Here is a 14,608-nt window from a genome sequence, read left to right on the forward strand (position 1 = left end):
TTAGGATGTTTCCCAGATCATCGCCAATAGCCCATTTGTTAAGATTTAGTGCGATGTAAATAAAGTATTACTGTTACTTTCATTACTGTTTTCACGTGTAGTTTCTAAACTTTCGCTTGTGTGCGATGGGCAATCGGATGCAGCGTAAAAGGTCCTATTTACAATGCTAAAAATAGAAAAGAAAAAAAAAATCGCGTATGCGAATTCGAAGATGTGAAGGAGAATCTGACAGGTGAAATATTGTAAAGCTCTAACGAAAAAAAACCAATCAAGTTCTTGCTCACATCTCCAGATTTGCAAGTCCCGCAGTGGACTGATCATTAAGAGACGTTTCCCAGCAGATCACCGAAGTCAAGCATCATTAGCTGCGGGTTCTACCGTAAAGTGCTCGACTTCGCTTACGAGCAACCGAAGCGGGGGTGCCATCCTCTCTGCTGAGGATCAAAATTGTGCTTTCATTATGTCTTCGAACCTTCCTCAGGGATGTTTCTCAGACCGTTGCCAATAACCCATTGTGCAGCTCTAATGCGACGTAAATGAACTACAGCAACTCCAATTTTGCATGCGTGATTATTTTTTTATTTGCAGTGAGAATGATCCTAAAATTACAAGGAAATTTTAAGGCGAGTTCAAAGTAAGCAGAAAGAAGTAGAGGTAAGTGGTTTGTTTCCTAATCAAGCATCTATCAATTTATCAATAAATAAAAACAACAAACCAAACAAACATTAAAATGGCAGAAAAAGCAAGCTCACGTGTTAAAGAAGCAATTAATTCAATGTTAGAAGAAATTGATCGATCATGTATGAGAAAAATGCAAGTAAGTTATGATCGCTTCATATCTGAAGTATTTGTGACCTTTCAATATCATTGTATTTTCCATTGCATAAACGCTCAACACATGCCGGCTGCCGGTATTGTCTTCTTGATTATGCAATATCTACTCATTTAGTTCCGAAATCAAAGAATATTGATATTTGTGCTTATTAAGTTTCACCGCCTAAAAATTAAATATATTCTAATATTATACTTTGCTCTATCTTTTATTAAACACGATGACCGGACTTTCTTAAGGGCAGTAATGCTATTTGTAATGAAGGTAATGTAGAAGAATATATTTTTTTAATATATGATATTAAAAGAAATTTCTCAACCATTCACAATATATAAGCTACAATTCATTATTAATTAAACTTTTTCTTAAATATTGATTTAATATGTGAAAAAAAATTTTATCAATTGAGATCAATAAGTACAAAAAAAAGTGATAAGCTTTAGTTTTGTAATATAGTAAAGTTTTTTACTATTCAGTGATTTTTTTTATAACTAGGAATAGAATATTACATGTTATATAAAATATTTTATTATATGAAACAATTGCAAAATCAATAAGCTCTAATATTTTTATACATAAAATTCATTTTTTTAAGCAAGCAAATGATAGGTCTTTCTTCACAGAATGCATGTTTCTATTGTATATTACAAGTTATATATATTTATGAGTATTGTTTATATTTATAAGTTACTGTATATATTGTAAGTTACCTATTGTGTACATTTATAAGTTGAAATTGCCAAGTAAACGAGAAAAAATATTTCTAAAAAGATGAAGAATAGTTAATACTACTTAAAATAATTTTTTTTTAAAAAAATTAAAAAGCTTGAAAATGAAATAAGGAAAAGATGTCAGCTCACACTGTTATATCCCCAAAAAAGAGAGCTTTCTTATATTGTATTAATAAACACAAAGCAAAATATATCAATACATTAGCGTTAGGAGCAGAAAAATAAAAATTTTAACAAAAATAAAAATCAGTATGCAAAAATACAGAATAAAAGAAATCAAGCAAATAAAAATTCCAGAAAAATACTGATTAAAACACAAAATATAGCAGATAAAGTGAGCAGCAAATTCAAATGTCTATACACTTTCGGACATTCAGCCAAAATGATTTAAAATATCTTTAAACAAGTTTGCCAGATTATAAAATATGAAAACAAATGCATAGCTAGAAGATAGTAGGATGTATTTTATGGCAAGTTCTTACTGAAGTATAGAATCATATTTGATTAATCAGTTACCTTGGACTGGCCTATGACTGGATTTGTACAAGATAATTATACTGGATAATTTAAAGTTTACAATTAATGAAATGTTGAATTTTAATTAATATTTTAATTTTGACGAATTTTAAGAAAACTATCAATATTTTTACAAAAAAATTCTTAATTAGTATTAAAAGGTTTTTAGCTGCAGATTTGCCCGAATTGGATTTGACATACATATACATTTCATCATCAGCATTGGCACGACAGCCCTTTGTGAGCCTGGGCCTTCCTCAAAAGCTTTTCCCATTCTGACCTTCTCTCAGCAATTGTTTTCCAGTTCTTCACCCTTAAGATGGCAAAATCCTCATCCACACAGTCTTTCCATTTTTGGGCCTTCCTCTTGGCCTTTTATTGGAGGGGGTTGCATTAAAGTCTCTTAATGCTGTTCGTTCTGGGCTCATTCTCACTACATGCACTGCCCATCTCATTCTGCTTAGTTTAATAGATTTAATGATGTCATCACTATTAAAGATCTTATATATTTCAAAATTATATCTTTTTCACCAGTTGTTGTTATCGAGGATAGCGCCAAAGATGGTTCGTAGGACCTTCCTTTCGAAGGTTGCTAATAACTTCTCTTCCCTTTTTGTTAAAGTCCATATCTCTGAAGCATTAGTCAAAACTGACTTGATTAATACCTTATAAAGTAAAATCTTCATCTTTCTTTTTGTTAAGTGAGATTTCAATAATGATCTTAAACCATAGAAGCAGCGATTGGCTGCGATTATTCTTTTTCTGATTTCAGGATTAATGTCATTATGATAGTTTATTTCTGATCCTAGATAGGTAAAATTTTTTACAGATTTAAATTTAAAAGAATGTATTTCAAACAATATAGGGATGGTTTCCACTGTACCACAATACATATATTTTGTTTTCTCCAGATTTACTCTTAAGTTCATTTTTCTAGCAGATTTTTCCATTGCCAAAAAATTCTCACTCAGTGCAGTCCTAGATCTTGTGAGCAATGATGTCTATATCATGGGACATATACATTTAGTTAGCAAATATATTTTTTTAAAAATTCATTAATGATTGTAATTCACAATTAACTCAATGAATTTATTTAAAATTTAATTTCATTAATTGGATATCCATTGTATTTTTTAGAATAGAATTTTGGAAGAGTTGGTTCATTTGTTTTTTTAGATAGACAAGCATTACTACATATTCTTTTAATTTTATTCTCTTGATCAAAAGTAGTAGGAAATATAAATGTTTTTAGAAAATTTAGAATTCCCTGCAATTAGTTTATTTGAATTACATTTAAAATCATTCATTTTATTGTATAAGTTAACAATGCAGATATTTTATGCTTTTTTAATACTTAGATCCAAGAATTTAGAATTCATATTATAGTTATGATTATGGAGCAAGTTTAATTCGTCTGGGTATATATTATTTAACAAAATTGTATAATTTTAAAAATTAAAGATACTTAAATCATCAATAAATCTAAAAACAAATTTAATATTAAGATTATAACTTTATGTAAATGTAAATTGTAATTGTTGCTAGAAATGATTAAAAATTAGATTCTTGTGGTATTCCATCTTTTTGAATAAAAATGTGTTTTCCATTGTAAAGATAATTATTAAAAAGACAAATATTAATTGAATTTCCAATGATCAAAATCACAATTACGGATATTTTTATAATCATTGTAATAACCCAAAGAAACATCTTTTAATTTAGAAAGGGGATGCTATTGAAGAGAATCTTGGAAATCAAAAGTTGCAATAGAATTAATTTTATTTTGTTAAATAAATTCTAAAATAGGTTAAAATATTAATGATAATCCAAGAACAGCCCTCTTTAATAAAATTGTTAATAATTTTATTTAAGGAGTTAGATAGTAGAATCGATAGATAGTAGTTAGATGCCAGGTTTAGTTGAAAGTAAGTATTAGACCCACAAGTGATTTTTTTAAATTTACTAGGAAATTTATGAAATTTTGGTCTGATAATTAAATTCGGAAATATTATTATTTTTAACTTCTTATAGAAAATTAAAGTTTTTTTCCTAACAACAATATTCTTTAAATTGCTAAGCTTGAAATTTTTGCCATTTTTTAATTTCTGATTTAAAAGTTGAATTTATAAATTTTTTGCAGAGGATTACATACTTATTAGCTTGTAGATGGGGATAATTGAAAATTCTTTTGAAGTTGCTTAATTGCTAATTCAATTTTAGAAAAAAATTGTTAAAAAATTATTATAAACAGTAATTAAATTAAATTACCCTTATTATTAAAAATAAAGTTTTTAAAGTAATAATAAACACCCTGTTTACCATTGTTTTACCTGCCAAGTCTCCTGTTTTTTAACGAAGACTCCTGTATTTTACGACTATTTCCTGTTTACCTGTATATTTTCAAATTTCTCCTTATTTGTTGAAGAAATTTAAAAACAAACAAACATAAACAAAACATTGGTGATAAAATATTCACTGATGACAACAATACTTCTCTTATTCCTCAACTGATAGTGATATTGCCAGTACCGCAGTATGTTGAGTGTTTATAGTTTAAGTAATTATAAATAATGGTTTAAAAAAATCTTTTTTAGACTAAGATTTATATACACCTTTTTTACTTTGCTAAATGTAAGTGCTTATATTTCCAATTTTGAATTACTCTTTTTGACTTACACGATTCTGCATGATGTATCAAAACATTTCTCGTAGCTTAAAAAATGTCGCCAGTAAAATTTCCATTATTTAATTTTTCCAATGTTGGCAGGTATACATTGTATTAACATACCTAGTAGCATTAATAGAATGGAAGTTGATTAGAATCTGTTAGATATCTTTAAACAAAAATCATTGAGATAATTAAGAAAGCATTTTTAAATTTTATTAATTAATACTGGAAAATAGGTCGAAATTTTGTGCATTTTAACATTAAATTTCTTAGTTCTAAGTTTTCTATAATATTTAAATTGCCAATAATAATATTTTTATGATGTTTATCAGCAAATTCAAAATATTTCTCTTTACAATGATATTTATAATTGAAAAAATTTATTTTCCCTAAATTTAAACTAATATCATTATAATTAAAAGTAGTTCTACCAAGAGTTTTATTATATTTATAGCTTTTAATTATGTTAAAATCTTTTAATTCTTTTAAAAATTCTTTAAATTTTCACATATATTAAGAAGTTTAAATGTGTCATAAATAGAGAAGTTTAAATGTGTCATGAAATCGTTTTAGAAGCTAATAAAAAATATCAGTCAGCTAAATTTTTCTTTTTATTTGGTGAAATTATACTCTTTGGCTTTTACAAGATCAAAACAAAGAATTTTGAAGCGTAAATTAGTAAAAGAAAAATTGTTAATAAAATCTTAAAGCTTTATCTTTATGATCCGAGAAAGCAAAATCTTTCATTTGTTTAATATTGTAATGTCTAATGAAATCTTTACCTTATTAAAAATAAAATTTATTTTTAATTTGTCACTATTTAAAGAGTTTTTTTACTCTTTTTTTTTTTTTTTTTTGCAGATGTAATCATGTAAGGAAGAATCTAGAATTCCCAAATGAAACTTGCCTGTTTTTTTTCTTTCTTCATTGTAAATAAAAAACTAAGTTGTCCTGATTTTAAAAAAATTTACTTATTATTGCGTTTTGTTAATTTTAGCTTTTATTCTTGATAATATTTGCCTACTTGGGACTAACAAGTTGTTTGATTTACTTACTAGGAATTGTGCCTTGCCTTTTTTATGTTCTGATTATAGTTAGGTTAAACTGTATTTAGAAAATATGTATCTTTACTTATCTGATTCGTGTATATATAAGTTTAGTGTTGATTTCCTTTTATCTGCTCAGGGAGATATGCACAAATGTGCTGCCAGATGTTGTGATGATCCATCAACTTCAATGGAAGAAGTGCATCGGTGTATTGAATCCTGTAGTTCAACCATCACTGAATCACAATCATTTTTGCAAGATGAATTAGCAAATTTCCAGGTAGAATATGCATTTTTCATTTATATTTTATTTCCTTATTAATTATTTTTTAAACTTTTTAGCAGTTCTGCAAGTAGAACACCATTTCTAAGCCTGTATGGTTTTTGTGTAGCAAGAAAATTTCTTCAAAACTTTTTTTATGTAAAGAAATGCTGTCGTACCCATTTAATTTTATATGGGGTAATTGCTTCTGCAAACAAAATTTAGTGGAATCAAATTATGTAATATGAAACCTATGTAGTGTTAAATTTCCTCACTTAAATGATTACTTATGGTTCAATTAAATGTGTATCAAAACAATATTTATTTGGAAATAAAAAAATAGTACTATATATAGAACATGTATAATTTCAAAAGAGAATCACTGTAGTCAATAGATGTTTTGATAGAATTTTTTAAAATACATAAAATCTAATGTAATTCATAGAAACACAAAAGTTTTGTTGCATAAATCTCTTTTAAGATCAATTTTAACATATGCTTGTGAAACCGGGACCATATCGTGTATAAATAAGGTTATGTTGAGTACCTTTGAGAGAAAGGTCTTAGAAGTATTTTTGGAGGAATTAAAGGAATGGCATGTGGCTTCAAAGAACAAATTTAGGGCTTCATCACTCATGTAATGAACCTGACATTATTAACTTCAATAAATGAAAAAGAATAAAACTGGTAGGCCACGTTATCAGAATGGATGAAGACTGTACCATAAAAAGAGTTTTTAATTCCAAACCAGTTGACACATGAAAAAAAGGCTGGCCGAGTTTGAGATGGATAGGTGACTTAGAAAAAGACCTTTTGATCTTAAAAGCTAAAAACTAGAAAACACTAGCAGGGAAAAGGTTGATCTAGAAAAAACTTCTTGAGCAGGCCATAGCCCACCCTGGGCTGTCGAGCCACTGATGATGATGATATATTATACTTTTTATAACTTGTTTTTTTTTATCTTTTATAAATTTAAGAGTTATTTATGTTTTATGATATTAAAACTAACAGCTCTAATAGTTGCTTATTAATCATAAAAAAATACTTTATTCCCTCAAAATATTAGAATATGTATTGCATATCATTTCAAAAAGTAAAATGTTGTAAAAACATAGCAAAGATGGAGTAATGTACTCCTGCTATAATCCTGCTTATTTGAATGCAGTTGGCTGGAACCACTGGTATTCCTTTAAGCATGTCTGATTTATAGTAAATAAGGGTAAAATATTCTCAATAATGTACTTATATTTAAAAGGTTGCTTTTTAAATTAAATATATTTTCACTGTTAATAATATTGACAAAAATAAAAATAAAACAAAACTGTCAGCATTGTCAAATTGGTTTATAAAATTAATTTGTCTGATTTCTTAACTAAAAATATCACCCATACTAATTAATTGGCATATTTGAAGTCACTTCCTTGTATTATTAAGATTGAGTCCTAAAATGTGAAGATCTGAACATTAAGTCAATAATTATTTAGAGTGGTCAATTTTTTTTTTGCTATGCTAATTACTTTTTTGCTTAATTAAAAAAAAAATTTTTAAGCAAAGTATTTTATTACTTTTTTTTNATGTTGTTGCCAAGCTAGGAGCTGGTCTGGTGAGGCAGGTAGTTTCTGGAGAGCGAGGAAGCATGATAATCAATGTTTTATTTTCCAGAATTAGTAGTATAGAGGACATTAGTAGTATAGAAAGAAATGACATTAAAATGAAACTGCCTCAACCAAGTTTAAGCTACGTAACAGCTCGAGCTGTATTTTTCATGACATTCTCCGTAAACTTTGATTTTATTAAAGACCAAATAATGTAGAAAAAATCTAAATCAATCCAATATGTTCATTCATTATTATTATTTTATGAGTAAAGTTAATTTTCCAAAATGTATGATTTTGTTACGTTCTCTTCAGTTGTTGAAATGTGCCCCACCACCCGTTGAAAACTGCCCCCCAGGAGGGGTAGATTTCAACAAAATACATGGTTCACTAAATATGTAAAATTAGGTATTTTGTCTTTGGTTTAGACCTTTGGAAAAAATTGAGAGGTTACCTCAAATATCAAATTAGTAAATAAAAATTAGAACTTAGATTTTGAAAGCAATAAAACTTCGAAAATAATTCTTAAGCAAAAACTGTTGAAAGGTGCCCCCCTCTCCCCTATTCCATCTTTTTGAATAAATATGTATTTTCCCATTACAAAGATAATTATTAAAAAGACAAATATTAATTGAATTTTCCATTGATCGAAATTGCAATTACGGATATTTTTATAATCATTATAATAATTCAAAGAAACATTTTTTAGTTTAGAAAGGGGGTGCTATTGAAGAGAATCTTGGAAATCCAAAGTTGCAGTAGAATTAATTTTATTTTGTTAAATAAATTCTAAAATAGGTTAAAATATTAATGATAATCCAAGGAAAGCCCTCTTTAATAAAATTGTTATTAATTTTATTTAAGGAGTAGAATAGATAGATAGTAGTTAGATGCCAGGTTTAGTTAAGTAAGTATTAGACCCACAAGTGATTTTTCTAAATTTACTAGGATATTTATGGAATTTTGGTCTGATAATTAAGTTTGGAAATATTATTATTTTTAACTTCTTATAGAAAGCTAAAGTTTTTTTTCCTGACAACTATATTCTTTAAATTGTTAGGCTTGAAATTTTTACTATTTTTTAATTCCTGATTTAAAAGTTGAATTTATAAATTTTTTACAGAAGATTGCATAGTTATTAGCTTTGTATATGGGGATGATTAAAAATTCTTTTGAAATTGCTTAATTGTTTGATCAATTTTAGAAAAAAAATGTTAAAAAATTATTTTAAACAGTAATTAAATTAAATTCCCCTTATTATTAAAAATAAAGTTTTTAAAGTATTAATAAACACCCTGTTTATCATTGTCATACCTGCGAAGTCTCCTGTTTTTTAACGAAGACTCCTGTATTTTACGACTATATCCTGTTTACCTGTATATTTTCAAATTTCTCTTTATTTGTTGAAGAAATTTACAAAAACAAACAAGCAAAAACATAAAATTAGTGATAAAATATTCACTGATGACAAAAATACTTCTCTTATTCCTCAACTGATAGTGATATTGCCAGTACTGCATTATGTTGAGTGTTAATAGTTTAAGTAATTATAAATAATGGTTTAAAAATTCTTTTTTAGACTAAGATTTATATACACCTTTTTTACTTTCCTAAATGTAAGTGCTTATCTTTCCAATTTTGAATTTCTCTTTTTGACTTACATGATTCTACATGATGTATCAAAACATTGCTCGTAGCTTAAAAAATGTCGTCAGTAAAATTTCCGTTATTTAATTTTTCCAATGTTGGCAGGTATGCCTTGTATTAACATACCTAGTAGCATTAACAGAATGGAAGCTGATTAGAATCTGTTAGATACCTTTAAACAAAAATCATTGAGATAATTAAGGAAGCATTTTTGAATTTTATAAATTAATAATGGAAAATAGGTCTAAATTTTGTGCCTTTTAACATTAAATTTCTTAGTTCTAAGTTTTCTATAATATTTAAATTACCAATAATAATATTTTTATGATATTTATCAGCAAATTCAAAATATTTCTCTTTACAATGATATCTATAATCAAAAAAATTTATTTTCCCTAAATTTAAACTAATATCATTATAATTAAAAGTAGTTCTACCAAGAGTTTTATTATATTAATAGCTTTTAATTATGTTAAAACCTTTTAATTCTTTAAAAAATTCACATATATTAAGAAATTTAAATGTGTCATAAATAGGGTTTTAGAAGCTAATAAAAAATATAAGTCAGCTAAATTTTTCTTTTTATTTGGTGAAATTATACTCTTTGGCTTTTACAAGATCAAAACAAAGAATTTTGAAGTGTAAATTAGTAAAAGAAAAATTGTTAATAAGATCTAAAAGCTTTATCTTTATGATCCAAGAAAGCAAAATCTTTCATTTGTTTAATAATTGTAATGTCTAATGATATCTTTACCTTATTAAAAATAATATTTATTTTTAATTTGTCACTATTCAAAGAGTTTTTGTACTATTTTTTTTTTTTTTTTGATTTTTTTTTTCCGGATGTAATCATGTGAGGACAAATCAAGAATTCCCAAATGAAACTTGCATGTTTTTTTTCTTTCTTCATTATAAATAAAAAACTAAGTTGTCCTGATTTTAAAAAAAAATGTACTTATTATTATGTTTTGTTAATTTTAGCTTTTATTCTTGATAATATTTGCCTACTTGAGACTAACAAGTTGTTTGATTTACTTACTAGAAATCGTGCCTTACCTTTTTTTATGTTCTGCTTATAGTTAGGTTAAACTGTATTTAGAAAGTATGTATTTTTACTTATCTGATTTGTGTACATATAAATTTAGTGTTGATTTCCTTTTATTTGCTCAGGGAGATATGCACAAATGTGCTGCCAGATGTTGTGATGATCCATCAACTTCAATGGAAGAAGTGCATCGGTGTATTGAATCCTGTAGTTCAACCATCACTGAATCACAATCATTTCTGCAAGATGAATTAACAAATTTCCAGGTAGAATATGCATTTTTCATTTATACTTTCTTTCCTTATTAGTTATTTTTTAAACTTTTTTGCAGTTCTGCAAGTAGAACCCCACCTCTAAGCCTGTATGATTTTTGTGTTGCGAACAAATTATAACTTTTTTTATATAAAGAAATGCTGTCGCCCCCATTTAATTTTATATGGGATAATTGAATAATCTGCTTCTGCAAACAAAATTTAGTGGAATCAAATTTTTTAATATGAAACCTATGTAGTCTTAAATTTCCTGACTTAAATTCTTAGGTTTGTTGTGTAAATCTCTTTTAAGATTAATTTTAACATATGCTTGTGAAACCTGAACCGTGTCGCGTATGAATGAGGTTATGTTGGGTACCATTGAGAGAAAGGTCTTAGAAGTATTTTGGGGGGAATTAAAAAAATGGTGTGTGGCTTCGATGAACAAATTTAGGGCTTCATTACTCATGTAATAAACCTGACATTATTAACTTCATTAAATGACAAAGAATAAAATTGGCAGACCACGCTATCAGAATGGATGAAAACCGTACCACAAAAAAAAAGAGTTTTTAATGCGAGACCAGTTGACACACAAAAAAAAGGCTGGCCGAGTTAGAGATCGATAGGTGGCTTAGAAAAATACCTTTTGGTCTTAAAAACTAAAACACACTGGCAGAAAAAAGGTTGATCTAGAAAAAACTTCTTGAGCGGGCCGAAGCCCACCTTGGGCTGTCGAGCCATTGATGATGATGATATATTGTACTTTTAATAAAATTTTTTTTAATTATCTTTTATAAATTTAAGAGTTATTTATGCTTTATGATATAAATAACAGCTCTAATATTTGTTTATTAATCTTTAAAAAGACTTTATTCCCTCAAAACATTAGAATATGTATTACATATCATTTCAAAAAGTAAAATTTTGTAAAAACATAGCAATGATGGAGTAATGTACTCCTGTTATAATCCTGCTTATTTGAATGCAGTTGACTGGAACCACTGGCATTCCTTTAAGTATGGCTGATTTATAGTAAATAAGGTAAAATATTCTCATAAATGTACTTATATTTAAAAGGTTGCTTTTTAAATTAAATATTTTTTCACTGCAAATAATACTGACAAAAAAAAAAAAAAANAATTAGTTTATAAAATTAATTTGTCTGATTTCTTAACTAAAAATATCACCCATACTAATTAATTGGCATATTTGAGGTCACTTCCTTGTATTATTAAGATTGAGTCCTAAAATGTGAAGATCTGAACATTAAATCAAGAATTATTTTGAGTGGTCAAATTTTTTTACTATGCTATTACTGTTTTGCTTCATTTTTAATTATTATTATTTCATTTTTTTTTAAGATTTAGCAAAGTATTTTATTACTTTTTCCGCTAATTCTAATATTCTATTTTAGAACATGTATGAAGTTAAAAAGAGGTCACTATTATGAAATGTTTTCACTGCATTTGAATTTTTTTTTTATGCATAAAAACTGAATTTGTTCATGTTCAATTTTAGGATAGGATTCAGCGTTGTGTTATGCAATGTCAAGATAACGTAAGGGATAAAATTACACCAAGTACTAAAGAAGGAGAAATTGCTAGTTTTCAAAAAGACTTTGAATCTTGTGTGGTGAAATGTGCTGATACTCATATTGAATTGATTCCATCAATGCTAAAACGCATTAAGGAAGTTTTGTTAACTAAATCTCAGAAAGATCAAAACCGATACTAACAAACAAAAGTTTAGGATATTTAAATTTAGAATGTTTTGTATGGTATAATAGTTTAATAGACAATGCTTAATTGTTCCATTTATGAGTTGTTGTACTGAACAAAAAATAAATATTTTTAGCAAAATTATTTAAACTGTTGTTTTTTCTTTTGATTTTATGCTATATTTATAGTTAATGATGTGTGATATGTACTGATATTCATATTGCAGTGATGTTAGAGCTTATGAAATTTTTTTTTTACTTACTAGTTCCTAGAGAGATCAAGACTGATACTTACAAGTTAAAGTTTAGGATATTTGAATTTAAAACGTTTTGCATCGTATAAAAGTTAAATGTATAATTTGTAATAATTCAATATTGAATTGTATTTTATGACGAGTAGATATTTCTAAATTTTATGCTATATTTACAGTTTATGATGCTATAACGTGTTAAAAAATGTTACTGACTGTAAATTTTAGAGAAATCGAAATTAAAACGAACAAATAAAAGTTTATTATATTTAATTTTAGATTGTTTTGTGTTACAAAATAGTTTTATAGACAATGTTTAATTTTTCGATATTGTTGAATAGATAAATTAAGTAAAAATATTTAAACTGCTATTTTTTTCCTTTTAATATTCTGCTATATTTATCGTTTATAATGTAATACATTCTTCCATTTTTCTCTTTGACAAATTTTTAAAGCATTTGATATGATTCAGAATGGCATAAATGCTCATTTGTTCTCAGTATTCATGTTTTTTTTTTGCATTAGTTTTTTTTTGACTGCATAGTCTTTTTGATACTTGAATAATAATTGTAAAAACAATTGGGGTTATAATATGGTAAGCAATTAATCTGGTATATGCAATTTCTGAAACACAATGCTTTTTCTTGGACTTTTTCTTATGTAGTTATAAATTAGTTAAACGTTTAGTTAATTAATTATTCTAAACAAAATTAAAATATTGAATAATTAAATGAATTAAGTCTTTGTATGATTGTATTAAGGTAGTTTTTCATGAAAAGTGCTTTTATGATTCATTATTATTCAAAGATAATAATTGAGTTCAATTTGAGCACTCTTTATTTATATTTTATTCTCCTTAAATTTTATGAAAACATTTAACACTTAAAACTTTTGTTGCATTCAGCTGCCACAGTTGAAGTTCCAATCCCATATTTTCATTAATTAATGGCTTTTATCTCAAATCAAATATGTTTTGTGAAAAGAAAATGATAATAAATTATATTAAATAAACTTGATTTAGTATGTGATTTATTATTTTTTTGCTGATGTAAGTTATTTAGAACGTAACCTAATGGAGGGAAAATGAACATCGTATGAAGAAAAAAACTACTTATTTCTCTTACTTCTGTTATTATTACTTTATAAAGTTATGCAATAGTTAAATAACTTGAAAAATCCCATTGAATAAAAAATCTAAATTACCTGCATGAAAGATTTTGAGAAGATATATTTAACAGGGGTATCATCATATCTGGCTAGACAGCCCAGGGTGTGCCAGTGCCTTCCTTTGAATTCGAATCCACTCCTCTCTACTTTTGACACTTATTCTCCAGTTTTTCTCCTTTAGAGTAAGGAAATCAGTCTCAACTAAATCTAGCCATCTCAGCCTGGGTCTACCTCTTTTCCTGTTCGTTAGGGGTTTGTGTAATAGGATTTTCTTTAAATTTGAGTCATCATTCCTTCTGAAAATGTGAGCTGCCCAGTTCATTCGATTTATTTTAATGAATTTCACAATATCTGGCTCTCTGTAGATTTTATACAGTTCAGTATTATATCGTCTTCTCCAGGAATTATTTATTTTTATCCCACCAAGGATGGCCCTCAAAACTTTTCTCTCAAAAATGGCAATTTTATTTTCACCAGCTTGAGTTAGGTTCCAGGTCTCAGAGCCATAGGTAAGTATTGGCCTAATTAATGTTTTATAGAGTAAAAGTTTTGTATTTTTTGATAAAAGAGAGGATTTGAAAAAACGTTTTAAACCATAAAAAGCTTTATTTGAACAAATTAGACGACTCCGAATCTCATTGTCTATGTTATTGTCGGCAGTAACTATTGAACCAAGGTAAGTAAAATTCTGAACAGTCTGAAACCTGTGGGAACCAATCTCCAGATAGGATTCACTAGAATTTAATTTAGCAAGTACAGGCATGTATTTGGTCTTATCGGTATTACTGATTAGTCCCATATCCCTAGCAGCAAGCTCCAAATTTAACAGGGGTAACTAGACACAAATTTGGAGAGAGTCATGAAAGCTCTGAAAAAG

General features: G+C 27.0%; 1 protein-coding gene across 1 annotated transcript; it reads left to right on the plus strand.

Annotated features, from left to right (window-relative positions):
• The first annotated feature begins 667 nt into the window (after positions 1–667).
• Positions 668–12,458, plus strand: LOC107451746 (protein FAM136A). Its single transcript, XM_043049021.2, has 3 exons — positions 668–817; positions 10,468–10,608; positions 12,115–12,458. Exons 1-3 carry the CDS (start codon positions 731–733, stop codon positions 12,328–12,330), a joined length of 444 nt encoding a protein of 147 aa, XP_042904955.2. The 5' UTR covers positions 668–730; the 3' UTR covers positions 12,331–12,458.
• The last annotated feature ends 2,150 nt before the right edge of the window (positions 12,459–14,608 follow it).

The sequence above is a fragment of the Parasteatoda tepidariorum genome, chromosome 5, assembly GCF_043381705.1.
Source record: "Parasteatoda tepidariorum isolate YZ-2023 chromosome 5, CAS_Ptep_4.0, whole genome shotgun sequence".
In the NCBI taxonomy this organism is placed as follows: domain Eukaryota; kingdom Metazoa; phylum Arthropoda; class Arachnida; order Araneae; family Theridiidae; genus Parasteatoda; species Parasteatoda tepidariorum.

Bases quoted from the DNA above. Each gene is read 5' to 3' on its own strand.
- LOC107451746 (XM_043049021.2), top strand. From the start codon at position 731: ATGGCAGAAAAAGCAAGCTCACGTGTTAAAGAAGCAATTAATTCAATG. The intron at 818-10,467 runs GTAAGTTATGAT...TTATTTGCTCAG, and splicing joins CATGTATGAGAAAAATGCAA to GGAGATATGCACAAATGTGC. The intron at 10,609-12,114 runs GTAGAATATGCA...GTTCAATTTTAG, and splicing joins ATGAATTAACAAATTTCCAG to GATAGGATTCAGCGTTGTGT.